Source organism: Euprymna scolopes, chromosome 29, assembly GCF_053919585.1.
Source record: "Euprymna scolopes isolate OS-2025 chromosome 29, ASM5391958v1, whole genome shotgun sequence".
Taxonomy (NCBI): Eukaryota; Metazoa; Mollusca; class Cephalopoda; order Sepiida; family Sepiolidae; genus Euprymna; species Euprymna scolopes.
Genome location: NC_136510.1, coordinates 12,792,348 through 12,806,897, shown reverse-complemented (window position 1 = coordinate 12,806,897; position 14,550 = coordinate 12,792,348). Strand labels below are relative to the sequence as shown.

Here is a 14,550-nt window from a genome sequence, read left to right as displayed (position 1 = left end):
TTTATTTTTATTTTTTTAACCAACAAATGTGTCAGATCATTTTGGGACACTATATATATATATATATATATATATATATATATATATATATATATATATATATATATATATATATATATATATATATATATATATATATGGTAAGTTATATATATATACAGTGAAACTCCTTTAATTTGAACTTCCTCTAAAGTTGGACTTCCTCTCATTTGGACTGCTTCTAAACCTGAACTTTCTCTAAACTTGAACTGCCTCATCATTGAAATTTTATTAGCATATTTGATGCGGTGGTGCAGTAAAACTGTTTACATGGTTTAGTCAGTTATTGCACAGAAATGTTAATATTGGTACTATGTAATTAATGTAGATAACCTATTGATAATTAATTTACACTAACTAATTTTTTTTTCAGATTGCTATATTTAAAATAGTGTAAAACAACCCATCACAATGGCTTGCAACTCTAAAAGAAAACAAGTGACACTGATTTTACTCGAAAAACGCCAAATTATAGAAAAATTAGATGCTGGAGTTGAAAATAGCGTTATATTGAGAGATTATAAGAAAGCAAAAGGAGGAAATATTGAAGGCTGCTCCTTTCTCTCCAAATAAAAGACATATCAAAAGAAGGACTCTTCGCAGACCAAAGCAAGTTGAATTCGATCGAATATTGCATGAATGGTTTGTAGCAAAACGGAATGAAGGTGTAGTAATATCTGGGCCCATGTTAATTGCTAAAGCAAAATCTCTTAAGGAAGAGTTGAATATCGCAGAAGATATGAAATTCAGCGAAGGCTGGCTTAGGAGCGTTAAGAGTAGACATGGTATAAGACAATTAACAATGTTGGGCGAACAACGGTCTGCTGATACACATGCAGCATCAAATTATTGTGACAAATTCAAGACGATAATTGCCGATTATGGTTTAACACCAGAGGATGTTTACAACGCTGATGAAAGTAGCGTAAATTGGAAGTGCTTAACTACAAAAATATTAGCCGGATCTGAGGAGCGGAAAATAAAAGGATTCAAATTAAATAAAGAAAGACTAACAGTGATGGTATGCGCTAATGCTTCTGGAACTCATAAACTTAAGCTTCTTGTCATCGGCAAATCAAAGTGTCCCCGAGTATTGAAAGGAGTTTTGCCTTTGCCAGTATCCTATTATTCTTCACGAAATGGATGGATGAATCAACAGTTGTTTAAAAAATGGTTGTTGCCAGAATTTTTTCCAGTTGTCCAGAGGCGTTTTTTTGAATTAGGTAAACCTGATTCAAAGTGCTTGCTTCTGTTGGACAATTGTAGAGCACACCCTCCTGAGTCAGAACTAGTGTCATCTTGCGGGAATATTTTTGTGTGCTACTTACCACCTAATGTGACTTCTCTCATCCAACCTATGGATCAAGGGATTATTTGGAACTTAAAATGTTTCTACAGAAATGATTTCATGATGATATGATAAATAGTACCGTGAGTATAAGCGATTTTCAGCGCCATTTTACTATCAAAGATGCCATATTTTCTCTCACAAGTGCATGGAATCAAGTTCGAGCAAGCACATTAACAAAAGCATGGGGTAAATTATGCCCAGCGCCAAAGGCTTCTGAACTGAAAGAATCAGAGAATACATCTGGTCTAGAAAAAATTCTTGAAACCAAACAGTTACCGACTAACCACACTGTTCTTAAATTACTTAATACAAATCATATTGAAATGTGGGTGCAACAAGATGAGGAATCTACTGATCAATGTTCTGAAGGCAGTAATGATGATGAAAATAGTGACAGCTCCCATTCTCTTGACCCTAATGTAAATAATTAAGAACACTGATGAAGCAATATCATGGGATGATGCAGAAAAGTCTATGGAGACGGTTATAAAATTTCTAGAAAAAAGTCCTTACTTTAGTGACAACTATGTTTTGCAAGCAATGTCACTCCGAAGAGATATAATCATAAAGAAGCTACAGAACCAAGAAATTGTAGATTCTCGTGATCGCTTACCGAATACAATGGCAGCGCCCGAGAGCTCAATCAATGAAAATAGAAACTGCAACAAGACTCATTCAATGAATAAATAAAAAAAAAACTGTATTTTACATAAATGTATGATTTCTGTAGATGATAACTTAGGTAATAAATACCTAACAAGTAAGAGCAAGTTTTAAATTATTTTCAATGTTTTTGTTCCTGGTAATAATATTTAACAATTCTTACTTGCAATATATCGTAAACTCAACTTAATATATACTTGAAGTATCATATAGCAATGAATTTCATTTACTATTTTTTAATTCTTAGAAAATTAAAGTTAACTGCAGCACATTTTTTTATCACAAAACTTGAACAGCATCCTCTAATTTGAACGAAGTGGATGTTAAAATTATAGGAGTTATACTATATATATATATATATATATATATATATATATATATATATATATATATATATGGTAAGTAACGGAATATTCTATGTAGTATAATTGCCATATATATAATTGCCATATATATTTTCATAACTTACTATCTAGTCCTACCTATGTATCGAGCACTGTTGAAGTAAATACTGAAAATTTACACATAAAATTATATCTTTGTATATTAATTTATGTGATTAAATGACATAATCATATATATATATATATATATATATATATATATATATATATATATATATAACGTGAAATCACTTTTTTCTTCACCCTATTCCCTCTGCTTCACTTTTTGTTATCAAGTAAGGTCTATGACTTACTTGTAGTTTTATCAAATACTTTTGCAAGCAAAATCCAATCCCGCATTTTGCTAAATCCTACCCTCTGATGAGAAGGAAAGTATTTCTCCGAAACTCCGCGGATTAGGGACTATCCACTTATTTAGTGTTTCCTTTTCAAATTAAATATGTTTTTAACTCTTTTTCAAAGTGTTTTTTAACATGTTTTATTAACTACTTGTTCTTATATATATATATATATATATATATATATATATATATATATATATATATATATATATACATATATATATACATATATATATATATATATATATATATATATATATATATATATATATATATATATATATATATATATATATATACATATTAGCGGGACGCCCGGCATTGCATGATCTTACAATACCCTAAAACATGATATTTTAATTCATGCAGATGGCGTATGTATTATTATAGAATCAATCCTCTATTGAATATTATATATTATGAGGAATAATATAATAATATAATATATAAATGAGACGAAAACATCTATTGATAGCAGTAATTGCAGAGAATGCAGTCAGGAGATTCAGAGTTCCTATCTCGTCGCGGGTTTTCTTTTCTTTTTCTTTTTTTTTTTACACAGGAATTACCACTTATCAAGGTCCGCAGGCCACTCGGGGATAAGGGTTAATAGATATACATTAGTCAATGTGATTATAGCGTAGTAAACATAAGTAGTGGAAATTTTGTAAATTAGATTACTTAGGGGGACGGTCCATCAAGAACTTGTTTACGTTGGACTTGAATACAATCAGATTGTAGTTAGCTGGAATGTAGGCTAGCAGAAGAGAGTTCCACAGGCGTGCAGTTCTAAGAATGAAGCTTTGTTCATGGAATCTGCGTTTAGATTTAGGCACAGATAAAGAGCGGGGGAAATTATTGATAGTGGTTTTGGCTAGATGAGTGTTTTTCGTGAAAGTTTGGAGAGGGGAGCGATAGATTAAAGCTCAGACGAGAACTTGCCATGGAAATAACGATAAAGCAGAGACAGGCTTGAACCATCTCTTCTGTGAGAAAGAGGTTGCAGGGAAGAGAAAAGTGCATCCCCCACTAAGCTACGAAGTCTATTTTGAACTCTGTCAAGGCAGGATAAGCTGCTTTTAGCAGCTCCTGCCCAGATGTGGCAATAGTACTCCATCATTGGCTGTACCTGGCTTTTATACCACCTGACGAAGGCAAGAGGAGTAGTTGGCTGAAACGTTGTGAAACAACAACCTAAGAAAGATGAGGATATTAGTCCGCAATAAATAAATTTAATAAATAATAATAATGTTGTTCATCAAATTCCGTCTGTGTTTGTTTACAATATAACGTCAGCTGATCTTTGGACTTGACAATCTTAATAATAGTCTTTTTTTTCTTATAAATAAAAAAAGAAGAATATTTTATGTTACACCGGCCAATATTTTCTCCTGTAAAAATTCTGGTTTATCTATAAGAGAAGAAAGACTATTTTTACAATTGGATTTTTTCGATTTCTGATACTTATCGGATGGACTTCTGTAAAAAAAAAAATAAAACATATCTAAGAACACTGTCAGAAATATAAATTATCTTTGTGTGAAATTTGCAAAAATAGGCTTAGCCATTTCGAAACCTATGAGAAAGGATTTGACAGACACACATACACAAAGTGACTTTTATATAATAGTATTTTTGCGCAGCATTTTTTCTGTTATGCATGTTTTGTTAAACAGCAGGAATAATTCCTGTTTGTTTTTCTTGCGGTCCGTTTTTTTTCCAATTGTTAATCCAATTTTCGAACGTTCTGTGTAAGTGTAAAAAGAAATTTGCCATAGTCACAAACGTTTTCGGCTTCCAGGGGTCGTCTTTAGGCGAGTGATAAAAATAAAAATTGCGTCTGGTGAATTTATTGAAAAATGGATTAAGATCGTTTAAAATCATCAAAAGCATTTAATTGTGCCTTCTCTCTCTTATCGATCCTGATTGACGGTGGGTTTGTTCATGCGAATGAGCTTCAATGATTGGGAGGTGCAGGTTACAATGTGAGACGGCTAAAATGGTAGTGTTTTTTTATTAATATGTTTCTAAAATCGTTTTTGGGAGGGGGAGTCATGTGCTACAAAGTGTTGATAGATGGAGCTGTTAGGGGAAGACAGGTGACATGTTAGCCAGCGAGATATACTGGTTCTAGTCATGCAGATGTACGAGTTGTTTGTGGAGACACATTCTCCTATAGAACATTTAAAAACATACACGACATTGCTAGTTTTTAGTAAATTGTCGTCGAGTGTCAGGTTATTGCTTATTTCAAATTTTTATAATAAATAATGAATCGAAGTTTAGAATTTTTTTCATTGGTGGAAATGTGTTTATGTATATGTCTTATTTTTTCATCGATTTAATAATTAGCATATATCTGGTTACAGTAGAACATGTTGTTGTTATTGTTGTTGTTGTTGTTGGTGGTGGTGGTGGTGTTTTTGTATGGCGGCTAAAGTGTGTTTAATTTGTTGATCGACAATATAATTCGCCTGAAAACGACTCATGGAAGTTGAAAATGTTCCCGACCGTGGCAAATTTATTTTTATATGCGATGGACTCCTCTGTCGATTTCGATGTATGAGCTTCTGCCACAACAATGAAGTTGCTCGGAAATCCACACAGATGATTTGTTTATAGTGGTGAAGGCTTTGTGTAGAACCACCCACACTTTTCGGTATTACCGCTAATCTTTGTCAATGCAGATGACTGCCACAAGACAGAGTATACAGTAGACCACAGGTTATTACATCAGAGTTTCCTTTTCCTAGATGCATGTCTTAATGAAGACTGTGGGTGCATCTCTCCCAGTGAATTAATGCACCCCCAAATACCAACCTGGCGTGGTACATACAGTGCCTAACCTTCCCAAATGGTCACCCATCTGCTACTGGCCTGGCTTAATGTTGCTTAACTTCAGTGGTCTGATATATATATATATATATATATATATATATATATATATATATATATATATATATAATATAATAGTTTCCTATTGTATAAGATCCAATTATTAAATAAGTTTTTTTTTTTACATTGTTTTAAAGGTTAAAATACTTCCAAGAGTATATATATATATATATATATATATATATATATATATATATATATATATATTCTTGGAAGTATTTTAACCTTTAAAACAATGTAAAAAAAAAATTATTTAATTTTCATATTTTTATCATTCGTTAGAAATCAGTAAGTCATTTAACCACCTGCGATCGCTGCATTAACTTGCTTTCTTAAATTCACGATAGTCCTAATGTTATTTCAGGGATCATCAGTTGTCTACCATAAAACTGTTTCGGGGACTTAAAAACAAAACAGTATATTAAATCATGGATCCCCAGCAGTGTTGATCAAACACCGCCTCCCTTAATCACAAGAACAAAAAAATGTTCTGAATATTTGATCTAGTTTTCTGCTCCGGATTAATTTCGCTAACCTAATCACACACACACACACACACACACACACACATATATACATATATATATATATATATATATATATATATATATATATCCTACCATTCTCTCACATATAATGAGCTAGTGAATAACTCAATCAACAACAGACTCCTCCTTGAGAGAGAAATACTAGCATCTAATAATGAAAGGCAATTTACTGGCATAACATCGCAAATGTCGTGATAAAGTAATTGCCAGTTTTGCAATTTCCTTATTGGGAACAAAATAATTGCGTCTGGCCATGATTCAAAGGTTTGCATTAATGTACCTTCTATGCCATTTAATTAATAACGACATTTCTTTGCCATGGAAAGAGTTCATTTCTCAATTTATATACTAGCAAACTACACACACACACGCACGCGCGCGCGCACACACACACACACACACACACACACACACACACACACACACACACACACACACACACACACACACACACACACGTTAGTGGCCAGGGGAGACAACTGAAGCCTGTCTTTCCATTCAATTCATGACCTTATTTTCTATTATTTTTCATTACTCGCCTGAGAACGACTTCTGGAGGTCGAAAACGTTCGCGAATATGGCAAATTTCTTTTTACACTCGAACAGTTTGTCAAAAAGAAAAAATGGATTGTAAGAGAAACAAACAACAGTTGTCTTTGCTCTTCTATGAAACGTGCATAGATATATTAGTGGCCTGGCAAGGCCACAGGGTAGACAACCAAAGCAGCAAAACCAAAACTGGTCTGCCAGGACACTATATATACAAATGTAGACAAATTTGGGCATATTTTATTAGTTTGAAAACATAGGTTGTTTTTTACCAATTGTCATAAAATTTTAAGCATAGAATAGTATTATAATTTTCAAAAAGTCTGCAAATTTTCATGTCGTTTCGTTCCATACAATATATGAGCATTTCAATATTCAATTTGGCCACCAGTGTAAATCTCAGCGACTATTGATCAGAATTTAACAAATGAAGGCTCGTTGGAAAGGTAATGACCTGAATTGTGCAGGGGGCTATGTGACATTTTCCCTCAAAGTCACACATTAAGGGGATTATCCATCATCCAGAGCCTATTTTTGTCACGTTTTTACAGCCATAAAATGTTTTAATCATAGTCATTTGTTTTTCTAGTTTTGCATATGAATTACAAACTATCTTATATTTTCCCAAAACCTCTGGCCTTGATGGAGGGGGAGACTTAAACTTGCTGCTATAGTTTCAAATGATCTGAAATAATAGCAAGGGAGATTTGATTCCAAATATTTCTCAGATGTTATATCTCCCCTCTTTGGTTTTCATACATAAAGTAAATTTCACAGTGCATAAGGCTTATTTGATACCAGAGATATTCATAATCTTACTTTATTTCCAAAAGAGAGGAGATATAACATATGAGAAATGTTTGGAATCAAGTCTCCTCTTGCTATTTTTTCAGATGATTTGAAACCATAACAGCAAGTTTTAGTCTCCCCTCCATCAAGGCCAGAGGTTTTGGGGAAATACATATATTTTGTCATTTATATATATATATATATATATATATATATATATATATATATATATATATATATATATATATATATATATATATATATATAGTGGGGATAGTAAGTATTCGATACATACTGGAAAATTTTATTTTTCATTTTAATAAACATTTATAAAATGGAATACATACAATACACTACACATACTAATACAATACACATACACATACAGAACTTAGATGCCTACTAAACACTGTCCTCGAATGTCTATGGTCTTTTTGTACAAGGTTTGTTAGGTAAACCTGGCATGAAGATACGTTTCCTTACAAGTAAACCTTGACCAAATATTCAAAATCACATAGTATTTGCAGCCTAAATAAGATCTCCTTTCTATGGCTAACCCACACTAGTTTTTTACAAGGAATTGTGTACCTTCTCTAAGTGAAGTTAACTTAAGTAGCAACGCAAAGCTGGATACTTCACCAGACAAGACGAATTATTGTCATAGAATTCAGTAAGACTCAGCGGGTCAAAAGATGGTCGATTGGGGAGAGGAAAATTACGTCCTCAGCTTCTTTACTAACTCCATGTTTGAGAGATAAATGAGAACTTTAATGGAATATCCAAATATCTATGTATCTCATAGAGAGATCAAGTGTTATTCCCGGGTAGGGGAACCCCTTGATTTTCTCAGAATGAAGGAAAATTAAATGAGAAAAATTACACTATACAAAATAAGAATTCATTCATTTTTAAAAAACAATTTTTTTTTACCATTTTCGATTTTGTACTGAATGGCTCTATCCAACGCACTTTCTGGGGTTATACCTTTTATTTCATCTACAATATTGCGTTGTGAATCAATTATAAGTTATAAGTTTTTTATGGGTCAGTAACTTTATGGTCAACTGTTATATCCTTACTTTAAATAAGAATACAGGAAGAAACACGGAGTTATGGGTGAAAGACATCGACACGGAAGAAAAAAAGCATTCAAACATTTTTTTAAAAAAGTATTTACAAGGGAATACAGGTGACATAAGAGTTACTCGACATCTTGTCTTATTCCCTTCCTGTATTTTTCCTTCTCTCTCAGTCACGTGAGAGGGTATAGTTCATTGTTTGGAGGTTGTATATGGAAAGTATTATATAACACTTTCATTGGTAACTCTTGGTTTCTGACAGTTTCTATGTATCGGGGTCTCGGTTAATATGTTTTTTGTGGAAAAAAAGTGTGCTCTTTTATAATGTAAATCATTCTCCCAATTCTTCTTGAAATTTTGCCTTCTTTCCAAAAACTTCCCTGCTCGATAATTTTTGAAGAAAACTTTATCCCCGTCATTGTAAGTCTTATACCTTACATTATTCTTGATACTTTTTTTTACTTTTTCCCTTGGGATTTACCTGTCAAACACCGAACGTACCTTCCTGGCAAACATCATTTCAGCTGGGGATAATTTAGCATTTGGATTTGGATTTGGTGTTATCCTATATATTGCTAAGAATTTTTTAATGCTTTTTTCTTCCGTGTCGATGTTATTAATCTTTTTTAAAGCTTGTTTAAAAGTATCGACAAATCTTTCCACTTGTCCGTTTGATTGAGGGTTAAAAGTTGGTGTTGTAATGTGTTCAATGGCCAGTACCTCACAGTAGTGCTTGAATTCTTGACCTGTGAACATAGTGCCATTATCACTAACAATTGTTTTCGGAACTTCGAACCGACTAAATACCTCGTCCAGCGCTTTTATTGTGTTTGCCGTTGTAGGGTGTTTGTATTCAAAAATTTCTGGCCATTTTGACATACTATCTACGATTACTAGGTAATAATATCCCTTCAGAGGTCCTGCATTCTTTTAGGATTTTCTTTTGTAATACTTGCGGTATTACCACTCTGTCTGCGTACATCAGAGTTTCATCACACATAGAAAATGGAAACATGTTTAATCCTTTTCTATTCTTTTCATCTTGTCCCACTTATTTTTTTAAATCTTATTAATATATGTATCTGTTTTCGCTGCTTTCTTTATTTCCTCAAGTGTAACAGGAAGTTCTCTAGCAGTATTTATTAATATATCTGTTAGTTCATGTTCTTCTTTTAGTGCTTTCTTCAAATTTAGTTTTACTGGGATCAATCTCGACAAACCATCTGCATGTGCAATTTTACTAGTTGCTAGGTGTTTCATTTTGAAAGAGTAAAATAATACTCCATCTCTTTAATCTATTTGCCGTATGATTAGGAATCCCTTTTTTCGAACCAAAAATCGATAGTAATGGTTTATGGTCCGTTTCCAAGACAAAAGATCTTCCATGAATGAATCTATGAAACTTTCTCACGGCATATACAATCGCCAAACCCTCTTTTTCGATCTGACTGTACTTTCTTTCAGCAGGTAATAAAACCCTCGAGGCGTGAGAAATTGGTTTAGTAGATCCATCTTCCATTCTGTGTAGAAGCACCACTCCTAAACCGTATTCGTTCGCATCTACCACTACAATTAGATCCATTTTTGGATTGTAATGTGCTAACGCTAGATCTGATAACAAACATCTTTTAATTTTTTGAAATGCTTCCTCACATTCTTTTGTCCAGAGCCATTTTTTATTCTTCTTCAATAATTCATTTAATGGTGCTCTTAGTTCATTCATATTTGGGATATAAGAATTATAATAGTTTGCTAGACCCAAGAATGACTGTAACTTCACTACATTGTCTGGTCTAGGCATGTCTCTAATTGCTTCTGTCCTATTTGGGTTAGGTCTTCTACCTTTCTAATCAACTATTTGTTCCAAATATTCAATCTTGTCCATACCAAAATTACATTTTTCGAGAGCCACTTTAAATCCGTAGTCTTCTATTTTCTCGAATAGTTTTTATGTTCTTCAACATTTTTGCTTCTTATCAAAATGTCGTCTAAATAAGCCATTGCAAAATCCAATCTCTCTCCATAATTTTTTGGAATAAATTTGGTGCTACTTTAAACCCAAACGGCAATCGTTTTAGGGAAAATAATCCTTTATGAGTATTCATAGTCAAGTATTTAGAACAATCTTCGTGAACTTTGACCTGCAAATATGCTTCTGATAAGTCAATTTTTGTGAAAATTTTTCCTTCATTTAACTTAGAAAATACTTCCTCAAGGGTAGAGAGTGGATAGTTTTTTACATAGTGATCACCTTGCTTGCTTGTATTTTGTCAACATTTTCCTCTTCGATACCAGCATTATCCTATTTTAAATTTAACAGTTTCTGGCATTCCTCAGTAACTTTCTGTAAGGTTATTTCTATGTCTTGGTTCAATATGAAAAATATCCTAGAACGAATCTCTTTATCCTTCGAGGATGTAAACCCTTGCACAAATATCAAGCATTTAAACATGTCCTCTTTTAGGTCTTTCAACTTAAATAACTCGCATTGGGCATTTACTCTCCCAGCATAGGCGATAAAGTCTTCATCATCTTGTTTCAAAATATTTAAACACCTATAACGAGTATAAAATAAGCTATCCCGTTCCCGGAAAATGTTCAATAAAATTTCTATAGTCTCTTTAAAAGAAATATCTTTGGATTTCCTTGGGAGTAAAAAATTTGCATACTTGGTATTTTCATGGGAACCCAGTTTTTGCAACAGTAAAATAAATTTTTCTTCATCCGACCAGACCTGACATCATTTGGAAAAATATTTTTGTATCTACAATAATATGCTGGAAACGTTAAGCCATTAGTTGGTTCATATAAAAATTCTGTCAGCGAATTTGCAATTCCTTCCGGAGTGGACCAACAATCCTTTTTTCTTCTTGTTTCATTAATACGTCATTTTCATTGTTTTTAATACGTCATTTTGTTTTAACTGTTCTTTTTGTAAAAATTCCATCTGACTTTGCTGAGCTGCCAGTGCTAATTGTATCGTTTTTGTAAACTCGGCTAATTGTTCCATGTTGAAGAATTTTTTTTTTAACACAGTAATAAAACAAAAAGGTTAACAGTACCTGCACGAAGCATTAAATAAATTCACTGAACAGTTTATTTTAACCACAAAAAAAGAACATTATTTTGTAGACAACGTTTTTGCAACACCCACGAAATTGACACTGAAACACATTGACATGTTTTTTTCCACCGTATTTTTTTTCTTCTTATGAAACAAAAGAAATTTGAAATGGACACTTTCAAAAATTGTGTGTCTTAGCTTTTTTTTTTCAGTAGTTGAATTTATCCATGCAGTGTTTTCTTTAACTTTAACTTTAAGCCAAAAATATTGGAAAACCTTTGGTGAAAGACAAGGGGTTTATTTACAAGGGAATCCAGGTGACATAAGAGTTACTCGACATCTTGTCTTATTCCCTTCCTATTTTTTTTCCTTCTCTCTCAGTCACGTGAGAGGGTATAGTTCATTTCATCTATGAAGGGATGTTAGGTCATTCCACTAGATCACCAACCTTATCTGAAAACTTGAGAAACATAAGAACTATAAAATGTTGTAAAACTTGTTTGCAATAAGAAACTCTCACATTGGCGGCTGCCGAGAGTGCGGCACAGGGTATCACAAGCAAAAAAATAAAATAAAATGAAACACAAAAAACTCCAACACATTCTGCAAATATCAGTTGCGCTGTGTGTGTGTGTGTGTGTGAGTGTGAATGTATGTGTGAGTGCGTGTGTGTGAGTGTGTATTTGTGCGTTTTTATTATTCGTGTGTGTGTGTATGTGTGTGTGTGTGTTTGTGGGCACGTGTGTGTGTGCACGTGTGACACCATCGAACCTCTGAATGCTAACAACTACATCTACATGAAGGACTCTGTCGGCGGTTGGCATTATTTCATCTCGATCTACTAAAGTTCTCCCAATGCTCTCCAGGCTATGATAACCTTCTACTGTGTTAAACTTGAAAACTGTTGTCAACTGTCACAAACCCAAGACTGTCTGCGAACCGTCTACAACTGTCATGAAATGTTACAAAACTCATTGCCACGCCTCAAAGTGCCCGTAAACTAACTTTGAACATGACTACATTAAATGTCTTTTGTCTGAACAACTTCCTATATCTTTGTTCTGCTGATAAACTTATTTCCTCTTTTTTATTATGTTTTTTTTTCTTTTTCATGTAAGCATATTTTTATCTTATTATATTTTTAATTATTTGCACTATTTATTCTTTGACTTATTTTGTTTTATCGAATCATTTTAATTAATTCACTATTTTTGTTTTTCAGATAAAATGGTTCTGTAAGGAATTCGGTAAATCGCCTAGTTTTCTGTCGATTTGAGGAATCAATGTTAAACTAAATTGAAAATCTCAAACACTTAGAAGAACTAAAGCAAAATGGCTCTTTTGAACAATTCTGGGGAGAGCTACGAAGATTTGACTGCTTTCAGCGAGAGTACCATATTCGTGACCACTCCAGGAGTACGGCGCGATGCAGTTTCTACGACTCCCGCTACCATGGCAACGACCACACAGGATCCGTATATCGTAACCGATGAACAATCAGACATGTCAGATGACCTATTGACACCATTTTTGGATTTACGCAACATAACCTTTGACCTGAACCATTCCGAATTCAACGTGTTAAACAACCATGACTGGCAAATTTGTATCGTCTTCATGTATGTCCTCATCATCGCAATCAGTCTGGCCGGTAACGTGATTGTCGTCCACATCATCTTCCGTAACAAGCATTTGCACAACGTCACCAATATCTTCATCGTCACACTGGCCGTGTCAGACATCATCCTCTGCGGTTTCAACCTTCCTTTCCAGTTGCACTACCAGTTGACCGACAATTGGTTCTTCGGCAAATGGCTGTGTCATGTGATCATGCCGACGTTTGCTGTTCCCGTGCACATTTCTACGCTGACCATCCTGATCATCGCAATCAACCGTTATCTGATACTCCTGCCTCCATTTGCACAACGCGTAACTCCGCTATGCGCAGCAATGTTGCTCATTATTATAACGCTTGTCTCGTTCACACTTTCAGTCCCGTTGATCATTTTTGCAAAACTTTACGCAATTCCTTACAATACGCTAAACACACACTTAGTTTACTGCGGTGAGGCGTGGCCATCGATACCCTTGCGGAGAGCCTACAGGGTGACCATCTTTCTGGTGCAGTTCTGCATACCACTGCTCGTCACACTATTTCTATATTACCGGATCTATCTGATGTTGAAACGGCGCTCATTCAAGAAACTACAGAACACGCTCCGTCACCGGACAAACAAGCCCCTTGTGGCCAATGCCGTGTTATTTATCATCTGCTGGTTACCGTGGAATATCTTCATCCTCCTCGATGAGTTTGAGTACGAAATTGTTCGGGGGAAGTTCTTTAGGCTTACCGACCTCCTGCTTAAAATAATCGCCATCAGCTCCACTTGTATGAACCCGATTTTATACGCGTGGCTTAACGACAACCTACAGAAAGAACTTGATCACATTGCTGGGAAGTCCTCTTCATCTTCATCTTCCTGTAAAGATGAAGAGTGTCTTCCGGCTAAAGAGGGGCACACACTCCTTCGGCCGAATCCCTCTGTTGGGCAGGTGGGCAGCACATTCGTGGAAAATTCGACAACTGATTTTTGTTGACTTAAAGAGCAGTGTCGATTGCAGTCTGAAAACATTTAAATTAGTTATAAAAGATACACACACACACACACACACACACACATATATATATATAATATAGCTTATGTCTTTATAAGTAATTTAATCACTTGCAGTAATAATTACATATAAATAAAAACAAAGTCCTCATTTAGATAACTCAATAGTGCGATACCAGAGCTATAAATATTTTTTCTTTCAAGATAACAACA

General features: G+C 34.0%; 1 protein-coding gene across 1 annotated transcript in view; it reads left to right on the top strand.

The window, feature by feature from the left end:
- LOC145252482 (neuropeptide Y receptor type 6-like) overlaps window positions 1-14,457 on the top strand; it is a 64,491-nt gene extending 50,034 nt beyond the window's left edge. The window contains exon 2 of the mRNA XM_080111913.1: window positions 12,945-14,457. Coding sequence (XP_079968039.1) covers window positions 13,055-14,320 — 1,266 coding nt within the window. The 5' untranslated portion in view covers window positions 12,945-13,054 and the 3' untranslated portion in view covers window positions 14,321-14,457. The remainder of the gene's footprint in view (window positions 1-12,944) is intronic.
- The last annotated feature ends 93 nt before the right edge of the window (window positions 14,458-14,550 follow it).